This window comes from Colobus angolensis, unplaced genomic scaffold (assembly GCF_000951035.1).
Source record: "Colobus angolensis palliatus isolate OR3802 unplaced genomic scaffold, Cang.pa_1.0 Scaffold15, whole genome shotgun sequence".
NCBI lineage: Eukaryota > Metazoa > Chordata > Mammalia > Primates > Cercopithecidae > Colobus > Colobus angolensis.
This window is the reverse complement of record NW_012114599.1, coordinates 2027371-2054679: the sequence shown is the minus strand read 5'-3', so window position 1 is coordinate 2054679 and position 27309 is coordinate 2027371. Positions and strand designations below refer to the sequence as shown.

Here is a 27309-nt window from a genome sequence, read left to right as displayed (position 1 = left end):
GCTGGCTGCTGGTCCCACAGTGGGTGCTGGGCAGGGGAGAAACCCTGCCTCCTGCATGGGGGTGAAGAAAGAGGAGCCTCGCTGGAAAGGTGGCTGTGGAGCACAGAAACCATTTCCCCTCAGGCTCAAGCCCGAGGCCACAGTCCACCTAATGTCCTCGGTAGATCAAGTCAAATATAAAGGAATGAACTGAACTCTTTACAATTCTAAGCTGAAAGCAGACTCTTTGTTGGAAAAACTCATCCTGAAGCCCATGGCTTGTGAAATTCAAATGAGTTCAGGAACTGCAGACTTACATTTTTCAACTGAGGACCTGCTTAAAGCAGAACACCTTCATCAAAAACACAAGAATTAGTCATGGGAAAGAAAGTGTGAGTGGAGTTGTATTTAGTGGAATTGCTCGGTTTTTTCCACTTCTGTGGACATGAGCCAAGTTGCACCTTTGTTGTCAGGTGACAGAGTTGATTTCAGAAGCCAAACCTAGCACCCGACTTTAGAGGCACATCTCAGGGGTGTATGGCTGTATGCAGAGCTTCTGTCTCCCAGGAGGGAATGGTTAAGGTAGGGGGGAATGGTAGCTCCCTTGCAATTAAAGAGGGAAGAATCATGAACAAAGTTATTAGGACTCCACATACACTTGTCTCATAAACTGAAGTCATCCGTGGTTTGCCCTGAGGTCTCCTGAGTTTATTGGAGCCTTTATTGCCTCTGTGACAGAGAGAGAAAAAGTGCTCACATTTCACCTGCATGGGAATTATAAATGTCAACAGCTTATGTATCCTGAACCGGAGCCCATGTCACCCAGAACTGCCACTGGGAGAGGTTTTCCAGAGGGCAGTATTCTGACTTGAGCTGCTATCCAAGGGTCCTTCTCAGCACAGCCTTGAATGGGGACCTTTCTACAAACAAATGAGAATATGCACTTGTGAAAACAGAGTGAAAATAGCCAGCGGAAGAAAAGAAAAATTACTCCTAATTTCACCACTTAGACCTTAATAAATGGCCTTTCAGACTTTTTTCCATGCCCATATTTCTTTTTTATAAAAATGTGGTCCTTTTCTTTTGTAACTTGCTTGTTTTCACCTAACTATATAGTGCGAACATCTTTCTACATTGATATCTGTATTTGTACTTTGTTATTTTAATGACCTCAGAGTCTAGGATGATTATACCCCCACTTATTTTTAATCAATCCCTATTGTTGGACATTGAGGTCATTTCTGTTGTGTTCACGTAAAGAGCATCTTTGTCGACATTATTGTTTTCCTAGGAATAGATTCCTAGTGAGATCTCTGCCTGATTGCCCTCCAAAGAGCTCCCCTCCCCAGCTGTGGGTGAGAGGACATAGTGGACCCTCCCTAGTAGGTCTGTGAGCTGCTTTCTGGCTGCCCAGCCACACCACCCTGTTTTGGGGTACCCTGTCTCCCCATGGTGCTGGGCAATGACTGCTCCAGGAGCCTGCAACATGTGGACCTCTGACCACTGCTCAGCTCGTGCCCTCTTGCTCTGCAGGATCCTGGCGGGCTTCATCCATCGCAGCCTCCCGGCTGGAGGAGGCCATGTCAGAGCTGACTATGCCCTCTTCGGTCCTGAAGCAGGGCCCCATACAGCTATGGACCACGCTGGAACAGATCTGGCTGCAGGCTGGTGAGTGCCCTAGTCCCAGTGACACACACAGCCTGTCTGCAGGCCACCTATGCTCTCAGAACCCTGTCCTGGAGAAGGGAGTGTGGGGAGGTGGGGACTCCTTGCTAGGCCCACGCGGGTTACGGAGTCCTCACCTCTGGGTGTGCGTCTCCTTCTCTGCCCAGTGGAGATGGTGTCTACCTCCCTGCCTGGGAGAGCTTCCCTGGCAGCAAACCCAAACATGAGAGGATTGGAGGTCCTGAGAGGCCACATAGATGGACAGTTGTCTCAGTCTCAAAAACGGGCTTCAAACCCTAGAGAGCTCAGAGAGGGGAGGTGTGGAGGCCCCAAGAAGGAGAGGGCTGGGGTTAGAATTCATTGAAGGTGGAGGAAAGACTGGTAACTTTGAGGTTGCCATTCATGTGACAGTCCTTCTTGGTAACTAAGTGGTACCATTGCCACCAGGAGTCAGTCTGAAGGCCAGCCAGTGTTGAGGAGGCAGGCTGCAGGAAGCCTGGCTCCAGAGTCCCACAGACCTGGGTTCTGAAGGCGGCCCACAACTGGCTAGCCCTGATCTGAAACAAGCCAATGTGTGACACAGTCAGGGTGGCCATTACAGGCGCTCAGCAAAAGGTGTTTGGCTTCTGTCTCGTCCATGGCAGTCATGGTGGAGGAAGAGGCAGCATGGCCCCATGGACAGTGAGTGTCCTAACACCAGCTGATGAATGCCTGGGAGGGACTCGCTGCCAAGAGTTTTGAAAATTTACCCTGACAGTGGTGTGAGAGGTGGATCAGAGTGGAAAGAGAGAACCAAGGCCAAAGATGACAAGTACCTGAATGAAATAAAATGGCAGCAGAACACAAGAGGAGGAGGATAGGCTAAATGGACCCCTAAAATACCCCAGGCCAACACACCCCCTTGGCCTAGAGCTGCCCAAGCAAAGTTCTGGGCCCAGGAGCACCTCTTGCATTTTCTCTGATTACCCTCCTCTCTGCTCCTTCCCCATCATGGGGGTGCGCTGTTGTCCCTAGGGGGAGTTGGAGAAGAAACCGAAATGATGATCTGTTACTGGGACATGGGGATTTGGTAAGTCAGAGTCAGAATGTGCTTGTTAGCTGAGAATCTAAGGTTTCCCACTGCATGTTCCTCACATACGGACACATTAGTATGCAGTACGCCCCCACTCTCCCCACTGTAGGTTCTGAATCTGCAAAAAACACTGGACAGGATTCACAGGAAGGCTAGACATGGGAGCAGTTTAACAATGCAGAAACTGCCCAGTTAGCAGCTCAGGGTGCCCTCGGAGGCTGGGGGTGATCGGAGGCTGCACTTGCTCCACAGTCAGCTTGTTGGGTCTTAAGTAGGAAGAGGGATGTTGAAAAATCCAGAGGAATAATAAACAAGGCCTCGCCTTAAGCAAAGATTCCTGTCTTCTTCTAAGACTTCTATGACTTCTTCTAAGACTTCTAAGACTAAAATAATGACTTCCAACTTCCGAGGGGCCGCATGGAGCCCCAGCCCCCAAAGATTCGCACCCATGCTGGGGGCTTCACCAGCTTTAAGGAACGCAGCGTAACACAGTGATCGGATTCTGCAGTTGTGGGCTTCCTGTGCCGGAGCTCCCGGGTCTTTTGTTTGAATTACTTGCCTTGGTTGTTTTTTTTGCTGGGGGGGGGTTGGTGTTCTTTTGTTTGTTTTGTTGGTTGGCTGGCTGGTTGGTTGGTTGGTTGGTTTTTTGAGTCAGAGTCTCACTCTGTGGCCCAGGCTGGAGTGCAGTGGTGCAATCTCAGCTCACTGCAACCTCCACCTCCCAGGTTCAAGTGATTCTCCCACCTCAGCCTCCTAAGTGCTGGGACTACAGGTGTGCGCCACCGTGCCTGGCTAATTTTTTGTGTGTTTTTAGTAGAGACGGGGTTTCACCATGTTGCCCACACTGGTTTGGAACTCCTCACCTCAAGTGATCCACCCACCTTGGCCTCCCAAAGTGCTGGGATTACAGGCAAGAGCCACCGCGCCTGACCTGATTTGTCTTGTTTGTTTACTACCATCATCACAAGCTTGCTTGCAGTTTTCAGATTGTGTATTGCTGTATGCTAGAGATACTAGCATGTTCTGGTAACTCCAAGTAAGGTTAAAGGCCCTCCTGAAGCCCGTAATTAGACTTGGGAATGTCAGTAGAAACACACTCCCTTCAATCATTCGCACATGAGACTTTCTTCTCTGGTCGTTATCTTAGGTATTCACTCCACAGGAGAGAACTCCGAGAACAGATCTGAATGCTTTGAAAGTGGCGCCGCGTCAGGGTCAGGCAGTGTAGTATTAGGAGACCAGTGTGGGTGCATGTAAGAACAGATCCAAAATAGCAGTGTCTTGCACAAGGTGGATGCTTATTTATTTCTCATGTAACAGTTTAGAGATGACAGCCTTGACTGGGACAGCGACTCTTCTGCCCCTAGGGTATCACTGTCGTCCGTGTGGTCCAGGATGGCTCTCTGCCACGTTCACATTTCAAGGCAAACGATTAACAAGAAAGAAAGGCACCCCCTTCCCTATAAGGACATGTCCTGGATTTGGCACACATCACCTCCCCTCATGATCCATTGGCCAGAACTTAGTTATTTGACTGCCTCTAACGGCAGAGGGCTCTGGCAGATGTCATTATTCCGGGTGTCCCATTAAAAGTCAGGGCATCAGGCCGGGCACAGTGGCTCATGCCTGTAATCCGAGCACTTTGGGAGGCCGAGGCAGGCAGATGGCTTGAGCCCAGAAGTTCAAGACCAACCCAGGCAACATGGTAAAACCCCATCTCTACTAAAAATACAAAAAAAATTATCTGAGCATGGTGGTGCATGCCTGTAGTCCCAGCTACTCTGGAGGCTGAGATGGGAGGATCACTTGAGCCTGGGAAGTTGAGGCTGCAGTGAACTGAGACTGTGCCACTGCATGCCAGCCTGGGCAATGGGAGTGAGACCCTGTCTCAAAAAAAAGGAGGGGGATCTATCCTGCTAGAAGAAGGGGAGAATAGACTGGTGACTGGTGCATAGCCGCCACAGCCAGGAAACGAACATGAGAAGGTGTCCTGGCTCTTTCATTCTGAGCATGAGAGAATTCCAGAGTAATTTGCACCCCCTGAGCTCTCTCCCCTCCCCTGGCTGCCATCATCACTAGCAAGCATCTACCAAGCACCTGTTGAATGGAGGTCTGCCAGGACCAGATCACCAGGGCAATGATCTCCCTAAACCGCCTCCCCAGCCTGACCCAGGCTAAGAATACGATCAGCATCCCCACCCTCTCCCACCCGCCTAATGACTCCACCAGCTGCAGCAAATTTGCAGGAAGGGAAAAAGATGTCTTGATCATTTTGGAAGGAGCTAATCCCCCTGGTTTGGTTCAAGATAAATTGCATCCCAATCTGTTTGGCAGTAAGTTCCATGATGAATTCACTCTTTGGTTGAATTCAAAGGGACTGTCGTAGCCTTCCTCTCTCATCTCTTGCCCTCCTCCCCTCCCTTCTTCAAGCCTCCTTCCAGTTCCAGACCGGTGTGAGAAGCTGATGAATGGTACCCACTTGAGAGACAGGCTGCAGGGCAGTGCCTGTTGGGCAGCGGATCTGTGTGAAAGCGAGAGAGGCACAGAGTCCCATAGACGCTCCAGGATCTGAATGTTGAGAGAGGTGCTTTCCCTAAAAGCAAGAACCACCCCTTCATCCCCCATGACCCTCCATGATCTCAGGTCATGGCTCTGGGAGCTGACAGTGCACCAGAGCGGGAGACGCACGTAGGGAGAGTTCCCCTGCCCTGGAGTTCCAGGGGCTCATGGGCAGCTCTGGGCTTTCTCTAGGTTTGGGGGAAGCTGGCCTGAGTCTCAGCTCCCCGATGCCAGACTCCTGTGGTCTGGTGCTGGTGTCCTGGCCTGCAGTTGGAGGCCACCCCAGGTGTCTTCTGGGCAGAGTTGGGGGGCTGGGGTGGGGTGGCCAGCACTGTGGCTGAAGCAGGTGTTTATGATGAAGCCATAGTCCAGGGAGAAGCTGGCGCTCGTCCTTGGTCCTGCATGCTCCTCTACTCTTTGTCATCCTTCCTGCCCCTACTGCCTTTATTCAGTGCCTTCTTGCCACGTCCTCCTCTTCCCTAGCTCCAGCTTTTTCTTCCCTTCTCCCAGCTTCCTGAGTCAGCGAGGCCACTCAGAGCAGGCCCATGCAGCCCCTGACGGCCTTGTGCCCTCTGGGTCCCAGGGATGGAGGATCTCAGACCAACCTGAGAACTCCCTGCAGACCTTTGGATTCTCTGCGTTGGCCTGGGCGTTCTCCATTCTAGCCCCCTTGGTCTTCACTCTCCTTCCTCCCTTGCCCTCTCCCCACCTTCCTTTTCCTGGGCATCCATATGATCTGAGCGACTGATGCTTATTTCCTCTGGGTCACCAAAACGGCCCCCACTGAGGATCAAGGCTAGCCACGGTGAATTCCTTTGGGGGGCCTAACCTATTTTTCCACTGCCCTGCGGCTCACCTCTCTGAAGTCAGGGGGAGGGTCTCTGTAGAAAGCACACTCACCTGGGGAGGCCCTAACAGGCCTTAGGGGTGGGCCCAGGCTCTCTGTACCCTGCTCATCAGCACAGGGCCACCCTGCAGGCAAGGCCCTCCCTGCAAAGAGGGTATGGAAATAGCCCATGGAAAGTGGGCCCATCCCCCTGCCTGGGGTGGGAGAGCCTCGGCTTTGCTAGGAAGACTGGAATCAGCTCTGGGTGCAGGGTTAGACCAGGATGCCTCAAAAAATAATAATAATAATAAAAGGGCCTCTTGCAAAGCTCCAGGGAACAGATGTTTTCCATTTGTAGCCTGCCGAGAGAAAGCACAGAGGGGAGAGGGGGTGGAGAGAGATGTAGGGAAGAGGAAGAAAACCGGAGACAGACAAGCAAGAGGTCATGGGGTAGGCAGGAGGATGATGAGAGCAGAGAGAAAATCAGAAAGGGGAAGAGAGAGTGAAGGAATGGAGGGGCCCCTTGACGCTAAGGGTGCAGCAAGGCCCCGTGTGCTGGGGTGATGACCTCGACAATGAAAATTCAAGGAAAATGTGGTGCCCTGGCCAGAGGAGGCTGGAATGGGTGTGGGCACCACTGAGACCCGGCAGCCAGGGCCAGGCTGGGAAGGATCAGGGCCGTGGGTGGATGCGGTGCCCCAGGGCTCCTGCAGCCGTCTAACCATGGCTGGCAAAGCGTCGAGCAGGAGCCGAAGGCATCTGCTCAGGGACACTGAGACTAGCAAGGGGTGGTGCACTGTCACCCCAGACCTGTGGGCCTGTCTGCAAGTCAGAGGCCTACCCTGGAGGCTGGCCCTGCTGGGCAGTGTCTGCCAGGCCACCAAAAGTCCGCGGGAGGCCTCCCTGGGCTCTGGTCTGTGTCTTCTGGTTTCCTGTCTAACTGGGAATGGAGCCCGTCAGTGGAACAGCCCTACGGTTCTTCAGGACGTGTTCTCTGGTGTGTGGCCAGCCCAGCAAGGCCCAGGCCTCTGGAATACCCAGGGCCCCGAGGCAAGACGGATTGGGATTGGGTGGGGTGCCCTTTAATTAAAATCTCTTGATGTGAATGCACTATGAGGGGTCCCCAAGAGAGGGACCAGGGACAGCCTCTGGAGACAGGGCAGCAAGTTGTAAACAGCTTAATGAGCTGTGCCAGGGTCAAGTGGTCCAGGGGAGTGGGGAGCTTGACCCCTGGGCCCTCAGCTAAACTGAGCTTCTGGCGATGGAGGAAGCAGCCACCCTGCAAAAGTGACACCCACATACTTCCTTCTGCTTCTCCTCTCTCGTGACCCTGGGGGATTCTGCCACAGTGAAGCCCAGCCTACCTTCCTTGTCCTCTTAGTCCAAAGGACTCTGCAGCCTTCAGGCTCCAGCTCCGATGCCACCTCCCTCAGGAAGACTTCCCTGACCACACCAGCAGCACCGACCTGGCCCCTCTTGAGTGCCCACAACACTCAGATGTGGCACTTCTCATTCCACTGCCCTGGTCTCTCAAGTGGTTTAGTGGCTCAGCTGCTCCCACCCCTGCCCCCACTCTTTCTCCTCCTCATGGGGACGAGGCACGTAGTCAGTACTCAATAGCTGTATGTTAAGCACTCAGTTATGAAGGTAGCCTGTTTAGACACCCCAGCAGCAGCTCAACAGCAAAGCAGAGAGGGAGAGCTGAGGCTGAGATAGCCAAATCTCTGACCCCTCCCCCCACCAGCCATCTGCCCCTGGGTTCAAAGCCCCCATTTCCTGTGCGCTCTGCCTTGGGAATCTCCATTTCAGGCTGTCCCCAGGGACTAGAGCCCACATTTCTCTCCCATATCCGGGAAGCCTGGCTTCTCTGCGTTTAATTCTCTGATCCTCCCAAGTTATCATCTCCACTAGAGACAAAGAGTCCTCTCGCTCAGAAAGCGTTGTATTTTAGGATGTGGCAGGCTACTCGGGTTGCACAATGAACCTTAGGCAATGCTCGTGCTAAGTACCCCAGTGCCTGTGTTGCAGTCAAGGCCTTAGTTAGGCCTCTCCTGCTGCCTATTGGGACAGGAAGAGAGAATGTCTGGGCCTGGTTTCTCCACCTCTTTCTGGGAGATTCCCTTGGGCATATCTGTTCTCTCTCCACCCCAGACATAATCTGAACTAGGGTAACCTCAGCTGTCAGCTTTTGCTAGGCAGAGTTCTTGGCAAAACCACAAGTCAGACTCTGCTGGCCCTTCTGCGTTCCCCATCTGTGTCTTGATCCTTCTGTGCCTTCAGCATAGGCTAGGCCCCAGGAGTGGGCCGCCAGGCCTGGGGGGGCTGCTTTGGACAAAGGCTGAGTGCCCGGTGATGCTGAAGAGCCGCGTCTTCTAAAGTGCCAGGTGTGGGCTGTGCCTGTGCCCGTGGGTCTGAAATGCGTGTTTGTGTGGGCTGGCCTGGATTGGAGAAAGTGCCCCATTCCCTACTCCTCTGGTTCCAGGACAGATCCTCTCCTGCCTGCCGGCCCAAAGGGGTGTGTGTCTGCTTTGGAGGGAGGCCACGGAACTGCTGGGGAGTCCAGCCCTGTCTTTGCCCTTTCTCGGTGAGGGAATGGGGCGGGATCCTCACCTCCTAAGCCTGCTTTTTTTTTTTTTTTTTTTTTGAGATGGAGTCTGGCTTTGTCACCCAGGCAGTGGCACTATCTCAGCTCACCACAACCTCCACCTCCCAGATTCAATCAACTCTCTGCCTCAGCCTCTCGAGTACTGGAATCACAGGCACCCGCCACCATGCCCAGCTAATTTTTTTTATGTTTTTAGTAGATACAGGGTTTCACCATCCTGGCCAGGCTGCTCTTGAACTCCTGACCTCGTGATCTACCCGCCTTGGCCTCCCAAAGAGGTGGGACTACAGGCGTGAGCCACGGCGCCCGGCCATCTGCATTTTTTAAGTGAGGATTATGCCTCCTTCCAAGACTTGCTGTCTTTAAACATTAATGAGAAAATGTTTCCCAAACCCAGGCTTGGCCCATCAGCTCTCCATCAGCTCAGGGGAGGTTTCTGTAGCTGTTACCAACAATGCTTGGTTTGTGCCCTCCTTTGCCCCTGAGCCTCTTCTCCCTCATCCTCCCACCCTATCCTTGGCAGGGTCATTTGGTTCTCCCTGGCTCTGAGCACATACCCACCTTCGGTCAGCCCCTGCCTGGGAGACCAAGGGACCCAAAGAGCGCTCCCTGGTCTGCTTCCATCCCCTTCTCCCTGGACATGCAGTGAACTAAGGAAGTGAAGGAACACTGAAAAAGAGGCCGGAGTCACCTGAGCAAGCTTTTAGCTCAGGGGACGCCATGTCCCCTCGCCAGGTTCTGAAGTCAAACAGCCCAATGCAAACCCTGGCTTCACCACGTACTCCCACTGTGGCCTTAGTGCAATGCCTTGACCCCTCTGTGCCCAGTTTTTGCCCCTCTAAAGTGGGGTAATAAAAGTACTTGTGCAGGGTGCGGTTTCTCATGCCTATTATCTCAGCTCTTTGAGAGGCTGAAATGGGAGGATCTCTTGAGCCCAGGAGTTTAAGACCAGCCTGGGCAACATGGCAAAAGCCCATCTCTACAAAAAATACAAAAATTATCTGGGCGTGTTGGCACATGTCTGTAGTCCCAGCTACTCAGGAGACTGAGGTGGGAGGATTGCTTGAGCCCAAGAGGTCAAGGCTGCAGTGAGGCCGAGCACAGTGGCTCACGCTTGTAATCCTAGCACTTTGGGAGGCTAAGGTGGGCAGATCACTTGAGGCCAGAAGTTCGAGACCAGCCTGAGCCCCTCTACCAAAAATACAAAAATTAGCCAGGCATGGTGGTGCGTGCCTGTAATTCCAGCTACTCGGGAGGCTAAGACAGGAAAATCACTTGAACCCAGAGGGGCAGAGGTTACAGTGAGCTGAGATCGTGCCACTGCACTGCAGCCTGGACAACAGAGGGAGACTCTGTCTCTAAATAAATAAATAAATTTTTGTTTTAGAAAAGGCTGCAGTGAGCCATGGTCACATCAGTGCACTCCAGCCTGGTTGACAAAGGAGACCCTGTCTCCAAAAAAAAAAAAAAAAAAAGCTTGTTCTACAGGATTTTTGTGAGCATTAACTGGGACGATCTTGGTGCCATTGACTGGCACTTAGCAAGGTGCCTGACACAGAGGAAGCTCTCAGAAACTGTTACCTAGTGTTCCCACTACGTCCCATAGTCAGTGTGCCCCATGCTGTGACTCGGTGGGATAGTGTTCATCACCTAAGACCGGTTCCCCAGCTCTGAGGATGCAGGGAGGGGGTCAGGATGCCTCTGACTTCCCACAACTCACACCTCCCACTGCCCTTCTGGTTTTGCAGCTGAGCTGTTCATGGAGCAGCAGCACCTCAAGGAAGCAGGTTTCTGCATCCAGGAGGCAGCAGGCCTCTTCCCCACTTCTCACTCAGTACTATATATGCGGGGCCGGCTGGCCGAGGTGAAGGGCAGCCTGGAGGAGGCCAAGCAGCTGTACAAGGAGGCGCTCACGGTGAACCCAGATGGCGTGCACATCATGCACAGCCTGGTGAGTCAGACCCCGCCCCCTCCATCCGCACTCCCGCCACCTCCTCCCACAGCCTCAGGGCCCTTATCCCCCTTTGTCCCTCCTTGTCCCCATACTCCACTGCCTGCTTGTGCCTTGCTACTGCTGTTCCCTGGTGTCTGGGGGAGGGGACTTCCCTCCTGCTCTGTTGGAAGAGACAGTTCTTGGGATACCTAGCCTTCTCTTGTAGACACAGGCCATTTCCCTTCAATCAGGGTCTGTGTTGATGACAAAATCTAGAAGGTTTGGTTGATACTCTTTGTGACTTCCTTTTGCTGTAAGTTTCTACAAAGGGATCTAGCTCTTATTGTTACCCATCAGACCCTTGCCCTGAAGGCTAGTCCAGACTCTAGGCGGTTACCAAAATGCTTTTCTTTCTGGGAGTCCCCAGACCCTCCCTGCCTTCTCCATTTCCAAGGAGTTCCACATCTCTTTGGTGGGATTCAGGGGGTTTTCTGGGGTGGGCTGTCATGTCAGACCTGACTCAAGCACACATTGAGAATGGTCCCTGGGGTGCTAAGAGGATCCAGTAGTCCCTGGTCCTCATTCATGAGCTCAGGACTTGGGTGTCCAGGGCACAGTGGCCTCCCTGTGGGAAGCAAAGAGGCTGGGGTGCAGGATGCTGATACTCTTGTCCTCTACCTGGTGATCACGGGTAAGTCAGCCACCTTCTCTGACCCTTAGTTTTAATCATCTGTCAGTGGGTATCCTCTGGTCCAGGCGACATTTATTGAGCACCAGCTCTGACAGGTGATATTCTAGACCCTATAGATTATCATTTTTTCCCTGCTTTCCTTTGCTGCTTCCAGAGAACAGGTATCCAGATAAATGTAGTGATCTGGAAGCTTGCAAGCCTGCATCTGTACAAGTGATTTTTGAAGGATAATCTAGGAGCCCACAGTTAGCAACAATCTTTCCCTCTTAGGGTCTGGGTTCCACCTTAGATGTCTCCATGTGAGAGCGCGTTGAGGGGAACAGCCATTAGGGTATCCCTGACGTCTGGCACAGAGAGAGCACAGAGGCATCAGGAGCATGGTTCCAGATGGCTGAAGGGTTGGCATTGCCAAAAGGGGGCTGATTTGTCTGTGAGTAGAAGCTACAGGGAGTTAGATTTCAGCCATGTCAGGAAAAACATTATAACTCTTAGCATAGTCTAGACACATACTCAGTAATCATCTGGTGAGAGTGTTGCCAAGAGAATGCAGCGTCACATGGGGAGGAGCCAGACCAGGCCATCTTCAGAAGGTCCTTTCCAACCTGACAGTCCTTGAAAAGGAAATAGAACAGGAATTCCCAGCTCAGCTATTATTCCCGCTGCCTGATTTCTGTAGATTTCTAACTTAGGTCTGTGTGAATGTTCAGCCTCGGATGAAGAAAGTTCGTGCAGTCACCATACACCCTTGTCCATGTTCCCTCCCGCATGGCTGCATTGCCTTCCAGTCAGCTTAACAAACGTTTGCTTTCTGCAAGAGGCTTCCTCCTTCCTCCCTCAATTTAGACATCAGCTTCTCTGATAAATGCTTCACCGGAGGTCACATCCAGAAACTTGATTAGGGCAGTGGGAGGGAGGGTGTGGGCTATATCATTAGGCCTGCAGCCAGGCAGAGATGTCTGCCTTCCACTGTGTTCACGGATATGAGCCTGCAGGCTCAGCCCTGAAAACCCAACAAAATCCCATAACAAGTACAATTTTGAAGTAACAGTATACCATTTTTCATTTATGCTTATTATTGTTTGTAGCTATTTTCCTGAAATTGAAGCAGTTTCCAAGGGTAGGTTTCCATGGTAACTGAATAGCCATCCAGAGTGGCTCCCTGCAGTTGTTTCTGAAGTGGTCCCTTTTTCCTTCCTGGGGTGCCTTGCTGATTTGATGAAATTGGAGCAAGTTGGAGCCAGGCCTGCCCTCTTTTGAAGTTACAAGCAACCAGAGGGGCAGTCGGCTTCTGCGTGGGTAGCCCATCCCGTCTACAGGCTGTGTTCCTGCCAGCATCCCACACATATGCATAAAGAATAGCAAATGTTCAGCCTGGGGAAGATTTGCTAAGCACTCATTTTCTAAAGACATTTGAACGCTTTAGTGAGTCGATCTCAAGTGTTCCCAGATCTAAGTGTCTTCGCTGTGCTGGCCTGAGACTCAGGACATCTGGGGTCTAATCCTGGCTCTGGCCCTGATCCACTTGGGGGACTTAGGAAAAGACACGCTTAACTTGCATGCTCCTGGTATCCCCTTTTGTAGATAACGATCCTCATTGTTCCTGGGCCATAGTGTTGTTCTAATCAAATGCGGTGATGCATGTGAAAGTGTAAATGTCTGCAGTGCAATCCCAGAGACAGCAAAGCATAGCGCAGAGGATCACACTCCCCTTCAGTCCCTCACCAGCGTCAGACATTGCTAAGCAATCACAGCACCTTTTTCCCACTGAGCAAAGATGTGATCTTGGAATCTTTTTCAATGTGATACAACATGATAGGAACGACTAGCTGTCATTCTAAGTCACTTTCACATTTTTGTAAGGGACTCATTGTAAAAATAGTAGAGGAAAGAGACACCTCAGTCATCTGAGCCTTTGTGAATTCTGGAGGTTGGTACAGCCTTGGAGAATGACCAAGAGAGGAATGTGGAAGGGAGGTGGTATCCCTGCTGTGGAGTCAAGGCAGGCTTCCAGGGAGGACAGTCTGGCCTTACCATGCCACTGTGACTTTATGAGGACATTGGCCTCTGATCAGTACAAGGAGAAGGAGAGCTTCCCCTCCCCTAAGGGCACAGCACCCACAGGCCTGGGCTAGAGGAGCTTAGGGCCCCCAGCGAACCCTCTGAGGTCGTGGGTGGGTCCTGCTCCCTGAGGTCTGGAAAGTGGTCGGTGAAGATATTCTTACTGTGCTGTGTGGGTGCTGGGTTTGGCCCTCTAGTCCTTAGAATGGGGTTGGCAAGTGCCAAGAGGCTAAAGAAAGCCCACTGGGAGTTGAAGACTTTGCTCTTAGGGGCCAGGGGCCCCATGTTTCTAAGAATATAGGCTTTGGCCAAGAGCGGATTCTCTACTCTCCCTGTCCCCCGTCCCTGCCCTAGATGCAATAAGAGATGTTTCTGTGGTTCTAGCCCTGCTCAGGGTTTTCTACCCAGACCAGGCAGGAAGGAGATGCCACCTTGGCAGTTCTCTGCTGGGCAAGAGAACCAGCACAGTTTGTCCCGAGTTTGTCCATCAGGCTCTGGTCCTGCTGGCTGCTGTCTGCACCGGGCTCAAGGATGGCCAGGGGCCTCTGGGAAACTGGCAAGTGTAGAAAGAAAAAGAAGTGTGCTCTCTGCAGTGGAAATCAAATCACAGGAGCAGGTCCTGACAGTCTGCCAGCGTGGTCCCAGACTTCTGTCGAGGTAGCTGGAAATCCCACTCGGCTGGGGTATTCAAAACTAAATTCACTGGCAGAAAATTCTAGCCAAGAAGGGGAAGGCTGAACTTTGCCTGCCTGCCACTGGGGAAACGTGAGAAGGAAGGCAGAGGCCTCCCAGGATGCATAGGAGTCGCCGGTTGATACTGCTCTTCAGAGAGAGCTTCAAGGCTTGGCCAGGAAGGGACCCCCGGCAGCCTGCACTTCTCTTGGAGCTTATCTCTGCCCTGCCACCTCCCTGGATCCCCTCTGCACCAGGCACTTCCAAGGGCAGAATAGGTACCTGAGGAAACCAGGGAGCTCCAACAGTGACTGGTAGACTGGTTGGGTCACTGAGAGCCCTCCCAGGAGGGGGTTGCTTTGAGGTCACCAGACTTTCGTGATGGGAGGGTCATTGGTTGGTCATGAAGCTGAGATTAGAGCACCTCATGGAATGAGTGGCTTGACTTGGTTTCCCAGTGTAGGGAAGGAAAAAACCATTTTCTCTCTACCTTTCTGAGTTCTTAGCTCAGACTCTGGTAACAGAAGACAGATTAACAAGGAAAAACAAACAGAACTTTATTAACATGTATAAAATGTTCTCATGGGAGATACTCAGGAAAAATGAGAAAAGCTTAAAGAGGTAGCTTAGAGGCCTGGCATGGTGGCTCACACCTGTAATCCCAGCACTTTGGGAGGCCAAGGCGGGTGGATCACAAGGTCAGGAGATCTAGACCATCCTGTGAAACCCTGTCTCTACTAAAAATACAAACAATTACCCAGGTGTGATAGCGGGCACCTGTAGTCCCAGCTACTCAGGAGACTGAGGCAGGAGAATGGCGTAAACCCGGGAGGCGGAGCTTGCAGTGAGCCCAGATCACGCCACTGCTTTCCAACCTGGGCGACAGAGCGAGAGTTCGTCTCAAAAAAAAAAAAAAACAAAAACAAAAGAGGTAGTTTAGAACTCTGGTTTACATAGCATTTTCAACCAAGAGCATACAATTTAAAAGAAGCAAGAGACAAAGAAAAAGGACTTGGAGTCTCTGGGGATGGCAAATGGTGGGAAGACAAATCAATGGGAAACTAATGGTAGATAAAGGCTAGTTAGCAGAGCTTGTTATGTAGATTCCTTTGTGCCATCTCCAGGCTGATAAGGTTTTAACATTGTCTTCTGTGATCAGCCTTTGTCCTTCCTGGTTGAGAGGGGAGGAAGGACACCCTTGTAAATTTATATCCTGCTTTTAGGCAAAGCGGGGGGAGGGCAGAGAGCTTTTCTTGTCTCTGCTTCTTCTCAGTTGCCTTCAGCTCAAAACAATCCTTGTGCCCAAGTGACATATTTTGGGGTGGCATGTTCTGCTACCCTTCAGCAGCCCCTGAAGAAGGTCCTAGCCCTGGCCACAGAGCCACCAATTCTCCCTGCCCTCAGCTTGGCTAAGGAGAGTATGGACACTTTGGTGCAGCTTGTCTGCACTGCAGGAGACAACTTGAAACCCTCAGGCATGAGTGGGCAAGCGAGGTGTCTGGGTGGCACTCTGCCCTCTTCTCCCAGGGGCAGACTCTGGAGAGGAGGAGTTTCCTGGTCCCTCCCGTACCCCAGCCCCTCCCCTCCTCATGCTTTCTTGGTGAGGGAGTTCCAGGCTCTCCAGAACCTCTCTCTGTCAGGCACCCCTGCAGGAGTGGGGAGATGGCTCTGCATGAGCTTTGGCTCTAGTAATGTAATTCCTGGGATGCAGTTTCTGAAGCATTCCTGGCATGTGACCCAGCTTCTGTCTCCAAATGCCCCTGGAGAGACAGGAAGACAGCGTTGTTATCTGCAGTCCTCTTGATGACAGAGTGACAATGATGATTTTCCTTAATTGGTTCCCTCATTGCTGCCAGTGTATAGCAGGCCACCTCATTCTTTAAGTGGGTTTGTGGGATCAAGAGCGTGGGGATGGCCTCAGAGCCTCTCATCTCTCACCCCAGGCTGTGGCATGAGGGGGCACATCCTAAGTCCCCAGAAGCTCCCTACCACTACCCCTGGTACCTCCCAAGGAGGGACCTGAGTCACTGAGGTCCAGAGCTCTGCCCATCCAAGCCCTGAGGCTCTGGGCTGGGCCTTTTTAGGTGCTCTGGGACTCCAGCAAGAAGGCTCTGGTCTCTAAGGCAAAAGAATGAACTCTGGCCGCACATCACTCCCTCCCCCTGCTGGCTGGCCCCTCCCCCATCATGGAGGGTTGGACCAGACACGAGAGGTGACAAACCTAAGACAACCCGCCCTGCGTTGTCAAGGGGGCGCTTGAGGGTTACCTTCCTCGCCAGGTGTCTTAGTCCATTTTGTGTTGCTATAACAGAATACCTGAGACTGGGTAATTTATTATTATTTTATTTTGTTTCTATTTTTTTGTAGAGACAAGGTCTCACTATGTTGCCCAGGTTAGTCTTGAACTCCTGGGCTCAAGGAATCCTCCCACCTCAACCTCCAAAAGTTCTGGGATTACAGTCATGAGCCACCATGCGTGGCCTTTTTAAATATATATATATTTAATAGTAATTTACAATAAGCAGAAACTTATTTGCTCACAATTCCGGAGTCTGAGAAGTTGAAGATCGAGGGCCACATCTGGCGAGGGCCTTCTTGCTGCATCATCCCATGGCAGAAGGTGGAGGGGCAAGAGAGTGTGAGAGAAGGGGAAGCTGAACTCATCCTTTTATCAGGAACCTGCTCCCGAGATAACAGCATCAGTCCATTCAGGAGGGCAAAGCCCGCTGGACCTCGTCACTTCTGAAAGGTCTCACACTTCAATTCTGCTGATTGAGGCTTCAGTTTCTAACACATGAATTTTGGGGGACACATTCAAACCATAGCACTTGGTCAGTTTTTTCTCCTGTCAAATTGGGATGATAATTTAAACTCTCTTGTGACTTCAGGGAGTAGTTTTAGAGCTCAGGTGAACTGAAAGCTGTGAAAAGATTAAGTCAACATTGGGCATTTTTATCACTATATTCACATAGATGACTTGGTGGCATGTGGCCTGAGCCTGAGCCCCACCTTGGCTGGTTTCTGTTGGACCATACTTACTGTGGGATGAGGGTCTTTGGCCCAGATTTCCTTGTGATGCCAGCAGGGTGCTGAGAAGACAGGGAGGGAGTGCCTGGAAGGGACAGGGACCTCCAAGCTGCCTTTGAGGTTCTCCTAGGGTTGGTTGGCTGGGATGGTTTTTAAAATGAGTATCAGAGCTGGCGCTGGAGGAGGCACCTGCAGGTTGGAGCAGGGCCTTCAAGTTCATCTGACCTGGACCTGAGTCCCACTTTGCCTTCACTCACTGACCAAGTTCCATAACCTCTCAGAACTTCAGTATTCTCATCTGTAAAATGAGCCTTGCTATACCAAGCACCTAGGGAATTTAGAATTAGGCACCTTTAGAATTAGGTTGAATAATTCCGTAAGTTAATGGTCCAGTCATTAGGGTTATTTTTACATTTTTCACTTTGAAGCATAGCTGCCAGGCCATGTTCAGATGCTCTTGGTTCTCGGTGGGGAGTGGAAACCTGGTGCCAAGCCCCAGAGACTCATTGCAGTAAAGCCACCCCATCCCCACTGAGTCCACAGGGGAGTCTGGCCAAGGCGACAGACCCTAGCTGCCTTGTGGATAGGACAAGAGTGCACACAGTGCAAGGCCCAGGCTGACCTTAGCTACGGGGAGGGCAGCCTGCCTCGTGGGGAAGAATGAGTTGAGGGACGAGGGAGAGACCTTGGGTAATCTGCACCCGTTGGGGCAGAGGCTCTGCGGTGGCAGGCTCAGGGGAGGCCCTGGCCTACCGTCATGCCGGTTCAGCATGTTTTCTGAGTTGAAGGAGGAAGGATGTTCTGAGCAGCTGAGGAGTGACACTCAGTGCCTAGCATTTTGGAGGTGCCCTGACACTGGGTGGGGCTCAGTGCACAAACAGCAGGGTCCCGGGTTCCTGGGGACAGTGGCCTCTGCTGCCTATGCCCCATGTCTCAGGGTCCAGGACGCACCACCAGCTCTAGGCTTTTTTCTCCATGTTCATTTCCTGAGCTGTGGCAGGCAGCTTAGAGGAGTCTAGGCCATGAAAGGACATGGAGTCTTGCCTCTTCTGGGCAGGGAAGTTCAATAGGAGCATCTTGGCTGTGTGACCTCTGATGAGGTGATTTTATTGTGAGTGCTCTCTTCACCCCTCACCAGTACTGCCTGAGGTCACACTCCCTGATGGGAAAGTGGAAGAGACGAAAGTAAAGGGTTCCGCAGGCCCACGGTATAGGGGGTGCGAGGATGTGTCCCCCAGCACCTGCTCAATGTGGATCAGAGGCCCCTCCATACCCACACACACACCCTGAGCCCTGGATCAGGACTTTGGGAAAACCTTAAGCTGATGTAGGCTCCTGAAGTCCATCACCAAGCCTGATGAGGAAGCCTGTCATAGATTCAGATCTGAATGATACTGGAGCACTGCTGGCTTCATTAAGCTCCAGAATCTATTTTTTCCGAAAGAGTTAGAAAGACTCACCCTACGTGGAAAGAGAAGGTGATGTCCTTTTTCCCTGTCCAGCAGCCCCTTCCCCAAACTGGCCTTCACTGTGCCTTAGGCTGTACCTCCTGCCCAGAGAGGGGAGCTTGTGTGACTGGGCCTCTTCTCACTCCCCATCACGGGGACTCACTTCTAGAACCAGGGATCCAGAGGCCTAGCCACAGCCTCTTGACTGACCTGGAGGGCTGGGCCAGGCAGTGCTCCAGGATGGGCAAAGGCCCTTATAGACCTAGAACCTGATTCTAGCCCAGGAAGGGGAGGAGAAAAGGCCCAGCCCCTGCCCAGAGGAGACGGCTGACAAGGAAGTCCATTTCCTGGTGGCTTGTCAGGCTCCAGAGTCCCCCAGGGTGTGACCCGTCTGGCCCCTGGCCGCTGGCCCCTGGCCCTCTGAAAACAGACAACCCTTAGCCCCAGCTGAAGAGGCTGGTGTTCTTCAACATCTCACTTGTAAAGGACCCCAAAAGAGAAAGGGACAGGCACCCACTACCCCAGGAGACCCCCACCTAGGTTGGGCTCCATGTGAGTCTGGGCTCTTCTCAGCAGGAGCCTCTTCCTTTGAGGCCCAGGGGGCTCTGGGGTGAACACATCCCACCCCAGCACTGGGTGGAGCTGGAAGAGTTTGCTCCCCTTCCCACATCAGGGAAGTGGGACCCTGTGGCTTTGGAGCTGCCCTGGCTCCAGGAAAGCGGTGGTGATGGGAGTGGGAGGTTCTCAGCCTAGAGAGGTGCCTCCCTCCTTCCCGTTCCAGGTCTGGTTGGACAGGTTGAGGCTGACACACCTGAGAGAATCCGGAACGCCGGAGAGCCCGGAGCTGGGCTGGAATGCGGGCCTCCCTGGAAGGGTGTGTCCGTGTCCCAGGGTGGCGAGAGGGAGGGCCCTTCCTGTAGAGCAGGCTCCTCCCAGCAGCCCTGGTGTCCCCAAACGCAAGGCTCCAGGGACCAGAAGGCTCCTGCAGCTTCCAGCTGATTCCTGGCTTCCCAGCTGGAAAGGCTGTTACAGAATCCCAGGAATGTGCCTTGAGCTCAGAGAGAAAATTCCCAAAATAACTTCTATAAATACTTGAGGGCAGGGGTGGGGAGGAAGGGCTCAGCCTGGCCCACAGCTGGCCTAGCACCAAGGCTGCTTCCCAGGGCAGGCCCCCCTCAAAAGAAGAAGAGGCATGCGCACCCCTAGACCTCTGTACTGCTCTGCCCTTGGAGGGCATCATCAGGCACTGAACTTACGGGGTGGGATGGTATGCAGTGGATTCTGAAAAGGCAAGGCCGTTTCCCTCATCCACTCCCAGGCCACAGCCCCTGGCCACACACTGCCTCTGCAGAGGACCTGGGTCCCACAGGGAGGCTCCCCGCTGAGTGTGAGCCCAGACCAGCAAGACCCTGGGCCCCTTAGGTTCTGCGCCTTCGTGGCCGTTAAGAGGCAAGGCTTGCCAAGCTCCACGTGGGCAGCATCCCTGGTCGGAGGCCCACATCTGTAAGTGTGTGGGTGCCTCAGGGTTCCCTGGCTCTGTGTTTCGGCTACATCCTGAGCTCTGAGCCCTGTTGAGCTGCTGTCCTTTGGGGAATAACAAAGCAGGCAAGAGGCTGGGGCTCTATCCCTCTCAGCCTCGGGAGGGGCAGGACAGGGATCGCATCCATGAGCTCCACAGTAACTAAGCATGACGTTGAGGCGGTTGTGTGGTCAGGAGGAACTCCGTCCTCAGGGAAGGCTTCCTGGGAGAGCAGGGTCTCGAGCACTTGAGATGTGGCCACACATCCCCACTCCCTGAGATCCAGGAAGGGACAGAAGAAGGAGGGTCCTGAGGTGGGAATTTCTGGGGACTTCCCTCAGAGCCCTGCACCTCCCTGGAACCATGTTTGTGGCTATAACCAGCCCAAAGCGCCCCCTTGGAGTTGTGGTGTCTGATCACCATAAACAGCTTTCAAATCCCTGTGGGCTGCCAGCACAGCTATGGCATCTCCCAAGGGTGGGTCAAAACTGGGAGCCTCTCAGCAGATCTGGTCTCCTCTCTCAGCGTGGGGCACCCCTCACCAGGATGGGGGATGGGGGATTCACTTGGGACATTTGGATGCAGTTGAGATGCCAGTTCTTGTTCCCACCATCTCTCTGGAGGCCTGTTCTCTGGGAGGGTCGGGGTGCCAGGAGGATTGTCTGCAGGCCCTAGATGCAGCGCTGGGCTCAGGGCAGAGTAGGTGAGACCTCACATCTTCCTGGGGCTGTCTTGCCCAGTTGTCAGGCAGCAAACAGCGCTGAGTTGCTACCAAACATGAACTCGGCTGGTGTCAGGCGCAGGTGGCAGAAGATCCTGTTACAGGCCCCGGGCCTCTGGGCCCCAGCCTGACCCCAGCCCGGTGTCTCCTTTCAGGCTCTAAGGTAAACACCCCAGGGTGGGGGCACATGAGCCAACCTACCCTAGCCTACAGTCCTCCCCCACAGAGAGCCATGCCCTCTCCCAGCTTCTAGAGAGATCAGCCAGCCATCCACCCACTCCCCCTCCGCCCAGAAGGACCCTCTGCTCATCTTGGAGGTGCTGTTGTTTGCTGTCTGCCCCTGCGGTGATTTTTCCAATTCTTCATTGCAGACTCCTCACAAGAGCCCCACGAGGAGGGACTGTTCATTGCTTGGTTTACAGATGAGGAAACCACAACTCAGAGAAAGCTGGCCATTTGTCCACGGTCACAGCACTTGTCAGTGGCAGAGCTGGGATTCCAACCTGGCCAGGGCTTCCAGCCACCAAGCCCTGGGCTTTTTCCTCTCTACAGACACACAGAGGAAGTTACTGCAAACCTCCCAAACTGAAAATAAAATACACATACGCACACACACACACCAGCCTGCAGACACATCTGGCCCCTTCCCAAACATCCACATACTTCTTGATATCAGGGGTTTTCAAACTTGTTTTTAGCAGTTGAGCCCTTTTTTCAAACAAAATCCCATGTGGAAGCTTAATATAGAAAACTTAATGCGTGGAAGCCACTCCAGGCCTGCCCCTCTCTGAGAGGCCTTGCCGGCCTTTCCCTTCTGTCCTGTGTTGCTCCCTCGTGGGCAGAACTCACAGGGCTCAAACCCTTCATTTTTGGTGCTTAATTTTGTGTCTGGCGGCCTGTCGGCTGGCCTTCCTTCCCTCCTCCCTGTGGGCCCTGTTCCATTGTGAGCTGCTGGGGTCTGGCCCTTGGGCCGTGTGGGCAAAACAGCTAGGCCTGGTGTCCTCCTGGCCAGCCTGGCCACTACCCTTGGTCCCAGGCAGCCCTGAGTCAGCACCACTCCCATCTGGCGAGAGCGGAAGACCCTGCCTGAGGCTCCACCCCGCCCGCAGCCATCCTGTCCTCCCCTGGCCTCTGCGCGCCTCCTCCATGTGTGTGGTTCCTTGGTACAGCGTTGCCCAGGGCTAACAGAGGCTCTGTGAGGACAGCCTCTTCCTCCCCCGCCCCCTGGCCACAGGATCTCCAGCCAACACCTATGGAGAGGGAGAGGCTTTTCCTAGGGCTTCCTGAGCACCATCTTTCACTCCTGCCGAATTGGTTGTGTTCCAAGCCCTCTGAGGACTTGATGAAACCAGGCATGCGCATCTTCCCCAGCGCGTCTCCATAGCAACAGAGGGCCTAACTCTGGGGAGCTCGCTGAGGAGGAAGATGTTCCAGCTAAAAATGTACATGGCCATCAGTGGGCGGGCACTGGAGAGGGGGCTCCAGACACATAAAAGGCAGCTCCCCACCCCCACTGAGGCCCCCGCCTGTCCAGGAAGTCGGTGGTGGGTTTTACCTCCCGTCTTTTAACAAGAGAAGGGTCCCCCCAAGGAACCATCTCATGCCACCCTCAGGGCTGAAACAGGGATCAGTGGGATGGCGCGAAACAACCTTTCTGCTGAAAGGGAGCCCTGCCCCCCTGCCTCCGCTCACTACCCTGTCCTCGCCACCCACTTCCCAGCGTGGGTAAAAGAGGATGTAGAGGGGACAGGGTGCCAGTTTCACTTCCCAGCCTCTTATGACGATTCCTGTTAGTTCCTCTATCTCTTTGGTAACAGGGTTGTTTGAGCCAAACAGCAGGGCCACGCTTCCCTGCGCCTGACCCAGACCCCCCCCCCCAGGCCTTTCATCTTTCAGCCAATCCAGCCCGTTCACCCAGCGCCCCATTCACCCAGCACCCTGTCCCCCGCCATCTGACTCTCCTCCTGTGACCCTCTCCTGAGGAGCCACCGCACGCGCACACGTGCCTGAGCTTTTCCTCCCTGGTGGCAGTGATGAAGCCCCGTAATGCATCCTCCTCAGTCTTTCTGCATCCCTGGGGTGAAGGGCAGCTCCGGGCCGCAGGAAGGACTGAGAGGCATGGTCCCACTGAGCGAGAACACACTCCTGCCAGAGGCTTGCAGAGCTTTGCACCTCCTGACTCCTTTCAGCCTCACCGCGCCCTCGAGAGAGATGCTGTGATTTTCCCATTTACAGATGAGGAAACTGAGGGCCAGAAGCTGGGATTTGCCAGATCTGGTGACTTGAAAGCCAATTCCTCGGGACCGGCAGGAACAGAGCTCCTGCAGTGGGTTTCCCAGCAGGCTGGGGTTAAAGCAGGGGTTGGGCAGGGCCAGGTAGGATTTACATGGGGAAAGGCACAGTCACTTGACAGTGCCCAAGCCAGAGACGCAGGGAGCCTCTCGAGCTGATGGCTGCTGCCACCCATGCACCTGCGCTTGGCCCAGTTGCCAAGATGCCTGTGCCATGGGATACCCCTACTCATCCTGCCCTGTGCTTGGTCCACAGGGTCTGATGCTGAGTCGGCTTGGCCACAAGAGCCTGGCCCAGAAGGTGCTTCGAGATGCTGTGGAGAGGCAGAGCACGTGCCACGAGGCGTGGCAGGGCCTGGGCGAGGTGCTGCAGGCCCAGGGCCAGAACGAGGCCGCCGTCGACTGCTTCCTCACTGCCCTGGAGCTAGAGGCCAGCAGCCCTGTGCTGCCCTTCTCCATCATCCCCAGAGAGCTCTGACGACACTGCAGCCACAGGGAGGGAGGGCCGGCCAGAGGGAGAGGCAGCAGTCAGTGTGGGGTGACAGTGGCATCAGGTGCGGGGCCTCAGGGAAATCCATCTTTAGTGAACGCCTCCGCAGCTGCAGCCCTCGTTCTCCTGGCTCGGCCAAGAGGGGCTTCCTGGATTTCTTTGTTGGTGCCTTGGTAAACAGTCTGACTTGAATCCTAAGTGCCTTTTTGCAGAGTTTTGTGGTGACCAGACTTGCTCCCCAAGAGCTGGGCAGGGGGGAGCCTCACAGCTACCCTTCACCCTCACCCATGCCCCTGGCTGGGGGTCTGGGGATCTCACTCCCCACTCTCAGCACAGCACAGCACAGACTTCTGGATCCCTCTCAGGTCTTGCCCAGGGCAGTCATGACGTGAAGAAACTGTGGGCAAGTGGGAAGACGATGGGATTTCTGGGTTCCCTTCCCAGACTTGGAGTCAGTAGATGATGCCCACGTTGCCCCTGTTTGCCCCCTGAGGCCAGCTGGGCCCCACTCTGCTCTTTCCCTCTGCTACCAAGTGCCTTTGGGGCCTCTGGGGTCTAGCCAGGGGGTACTGAGCACTGGCCCTTACGCTTCCATTTCCACCCACCCCATCTCCCTGGAAATGTGTTCCAGCCCGAGCAGCCTCCGTCGGCTTTAGGTCCTGTGGTTGCTAGATCCAGTCCTTTCTAATACCCTGAGTCAACACATTACTCCTGCAGGTCTTACGCTACAATGCAGTCTCAAGGGCCAATAACATGGAGGTGGGCAATTTCTAGGACTGTCCCCAGTACATCTCACCACCCACAGCCCTTTTTTGCCTTGATTCGAGCCTCACCCTAGCCTTTTGGGTTGCCCTGCCTGAGGGAGACCTGAGGAGGGGACAGAGCCCAGCCCTTCTCCTGTGACTGAGCAGGCCTCTGTGTCCATGACACCTTTTTCCAGGCCTGGGGGCTGTGGGTGTATGTCCTCCCTGCTGGCTCCCCCGGCCCCTGCTGCATGACGCTCTTGGAACTCTTCCCCAAGGAGTCAGTCCCCCAGGCCTATCAGGGAATCCTTTTGTATCTGCACTTTGGGTTTTAGTTTCAAAGCTCCATCAGGTACAGCTTACATTTCAGGATGCGTAGAAAGCTCAGGTGAGGGCTGCCCTGGTTTGGCATAGCTCCACCTTCCTCGGAGGGAGAGGGCTGTTGGAGACCCCCCCATCCATGGCACACTAGCTCAGCACTGCATGTCCCAAGATGATGATTCCCAAGACAGCTGGTGCCTCCTGGCTTTCCTGCGGCAGGCCAAGGGGCACCCCAGAGGACGCTGGATCCTTTGCCTCTTCATGGTTGAAGGATCTCTATATATGTGTGTATATAAATATAGTTTATATATATATATATATATATATATAAAACAGAGATCTATTTTTTTCTGGAATTACATTAGAAAAGTAAAGAAAAAGCAAATGCTGTTGATTTATCTCAGGGTGCCCAAAGAGTTGTAGTCAATTTTTGGTACTAGGAAAGGCACCCAATGCATTTCCTGACTTTTAAGCATTTCCTTGTTGGAAGCAGCAGAGGGCCAAGCCAAGTTACCGACAGTGACTTTACAGGTTGAATAAAGAGACCCTCGGAGGGGAAGCAGGCTTGTCTGAAGCAGCATGTTTATTCACTGGCGTGTAGTTCCCGCACCAGCCTTGAGCCAGGCCCTGGAGAGGAGGGGCTGTTGCAGGAGGAGGGAGGCCGGAGAAGTCATCGAAGCCAAGACCTGGGCCCAGCTGAGGAGGGATGTGGGGAAGGAAGGATGGGAGGGAGGACCCTCTGGGAAAATGTGGGTTTGAGCTGGTGAGAGTGTTGCCAGTTGAGGCTGGGCTAAAGCCTGGAGGGGGTAGGAGGAAGCAAGAGGGGTCCAGGCAGGGCTGATCCTGGCCTCTGACTTGTCCAGGGGGCCACCCGGAAGCCCCTGCTGCCTCGGCATTGCTGGGAGAGGCCAGGGCAGTACTCACATCTGAACAGAGAGCCCCTCCGGCATTGCTGATGGGCCACCTTCAGCTTCAGGGAAGAAGCCTAGGAGAGGGGGCATGGGAAAGACCTGGGCCTTGTTCAGATTGGCCACCTCTGCTGAGAAGTCCATACCAGTACACCCCTAATAAGTTATGCCACATACCAACGTACTGTGGATGTTATAACCTGCATCAAAATAATTCTAAACAATGCTGCTCATTTACACAGAAGCTCTGTTTCTTCATGTACTCCAGGGGACCACCATGGCACCCCCAAGGCTGCAGCCACCTCCTTTTGAAGACAGTTGTCCTGAAGCTTCCCCTTAAACCCAGGGCTGTTCTCGGCCATCTGGACTCCTCTCGCCACTCCTCCCTGTGGCCTGGCCTCCCCCAATGCCCACCCTCCATGCCACGCTCAGCCAGACATTGCTGTCCCCGTAAGGAAGGGCTTTGCTTGCAGCCTTTGGGTGCCCAGCTTCTCTTGCTGTGGCCTTATTTTAAGGTAACACATTTACAGGCTTGAGTGATTGAACACTTGGTATCAAATTACTTATCACGTACTCTAACCCCCAGCTCATGGCCTCCTTGGGCGAGAAGTACAGGCCACCTTAGGTGGCGGGGGGTGTCTGCCAGCCTGGGGGAAGCGGCTTAGAAACTCATCCTGCAGGGAGGGGAATGGAGGGAATGTGGAAGGAGGGAAGGCTCTGCCTTTCTCTTCTGATGGGAACAGGGTTTCCCAAGCTGACCTTAAATTGGTCGAATGTCGGAGAGTCACGCAGCGGTGGAGACCTGCTGAGGGCCGCAGGCACTGCTTTACCCCAGTTGCCCATCTGCAGGCCCTGTGCTTGCACAGGAACCCTCACTGGAGAGACAGGCACCTGGCTCCTGTGTCTAAACCCATCATGCTGGGACCAGGGTGAGAGTCTGGGGACAGACCTCAGACTGCCTGTCACCCTCTCGGACTTCCACCCACATGCCACTTTCCAGGACACAGCTCCCACTTGTGCGCTTTCGTATTGCTAGTGCTTCCTGCAGGCACAAATATGAATGGCATTTCAGCCGCCACCACCCAGACTCCTTTCTGGTACCAAAGTGCTCATTGCTGCATCCTATCCCCCTCCCAGCACTCAGATGTCGTCACTGTGCAGATATTTCTTGGGCTTGGAAAGCCTCTGACTAAACAAACCTCCCCATCCGCCTAGACTTTGATGACGACCCACAGGCAGGGAACTTCATGCCTAAGTGATCTGTGAAACTGACCAATGAGGTACTGATCCAAAGGATCCTGAGAGGTCAGGGAGGTCCTGATTTGAAAGGATCCCGCCATCCCCTGCCAGAAACTGAATTTTCATCAAGCTCTTTCAGTTGCAGAGAACAGAGACACCCTGAAGGTAACTCAAGAGACAAAAGGGAGCTCGCTGGAACCCTAGGGCAGGAACTGCAGTGCCCAGGCCTGGGGCCAAAGCAGCCACACACCATGAAGGAGGCAGCAGGGTGACACTGTAGTCACCAGTCTGAGCTTGAAGGGGCAGCTCTACCACTACAAGCTGTGTGGCCTTCAGCAAGTTTCTTAATCTCTCTATTGCCGTTTCTTCATCTGTACAATAAGAATGGTGGAATAGTGCCTGCTCTGTGGATTATGATTAAGTGATCCTAGAATAGTGCCTGGCCCATAGTAATTGCTCAATACACGTGAGCAATTATCATCTTCTCTGCCTTTGCCTGCTCCACCCTCCTCTCCCCGCTACTGACAGTTCCCGGAGAGGTG

General features: G+C 53.6%; 1 protein-coding gene across 4 annotated transcripts in view; it reads left to right on the top strand.

The window, feature by feature from the left end:
• Nucleotides 1-25756, top strand: part of TTC7A (tetratricopeptide repeat domain 7A) — a 159889-nt gene extending 134133 nt beyond the window's left edge. For all 4 annotated transcript variants that reach the window (XM_011935874.1, XM_011935875.1, XM_011935873.1 and 1 more), the window contains 3 exons: nucleotides 1513-1647; nucleotides 10455-10657; nucleotides 23323-25756. In XM_011935874.1, coding sequence (XP_011791264.1) covers nucleotides 1513-1647; nucleotides 10455-10657; nucleotides 23323-23544 — 560 coding nt within the window. In that variant the 3' untranslated portion in view covers nucleotides 23545-25756. The remainder of the gene's footprint in view (nucleotides 1-1512; nucleotides 1648-10454; nucleotides 10658-23322) is intronic.
• Nucleotides 25757-27309: the final 1553 nt, after the last annotated feature.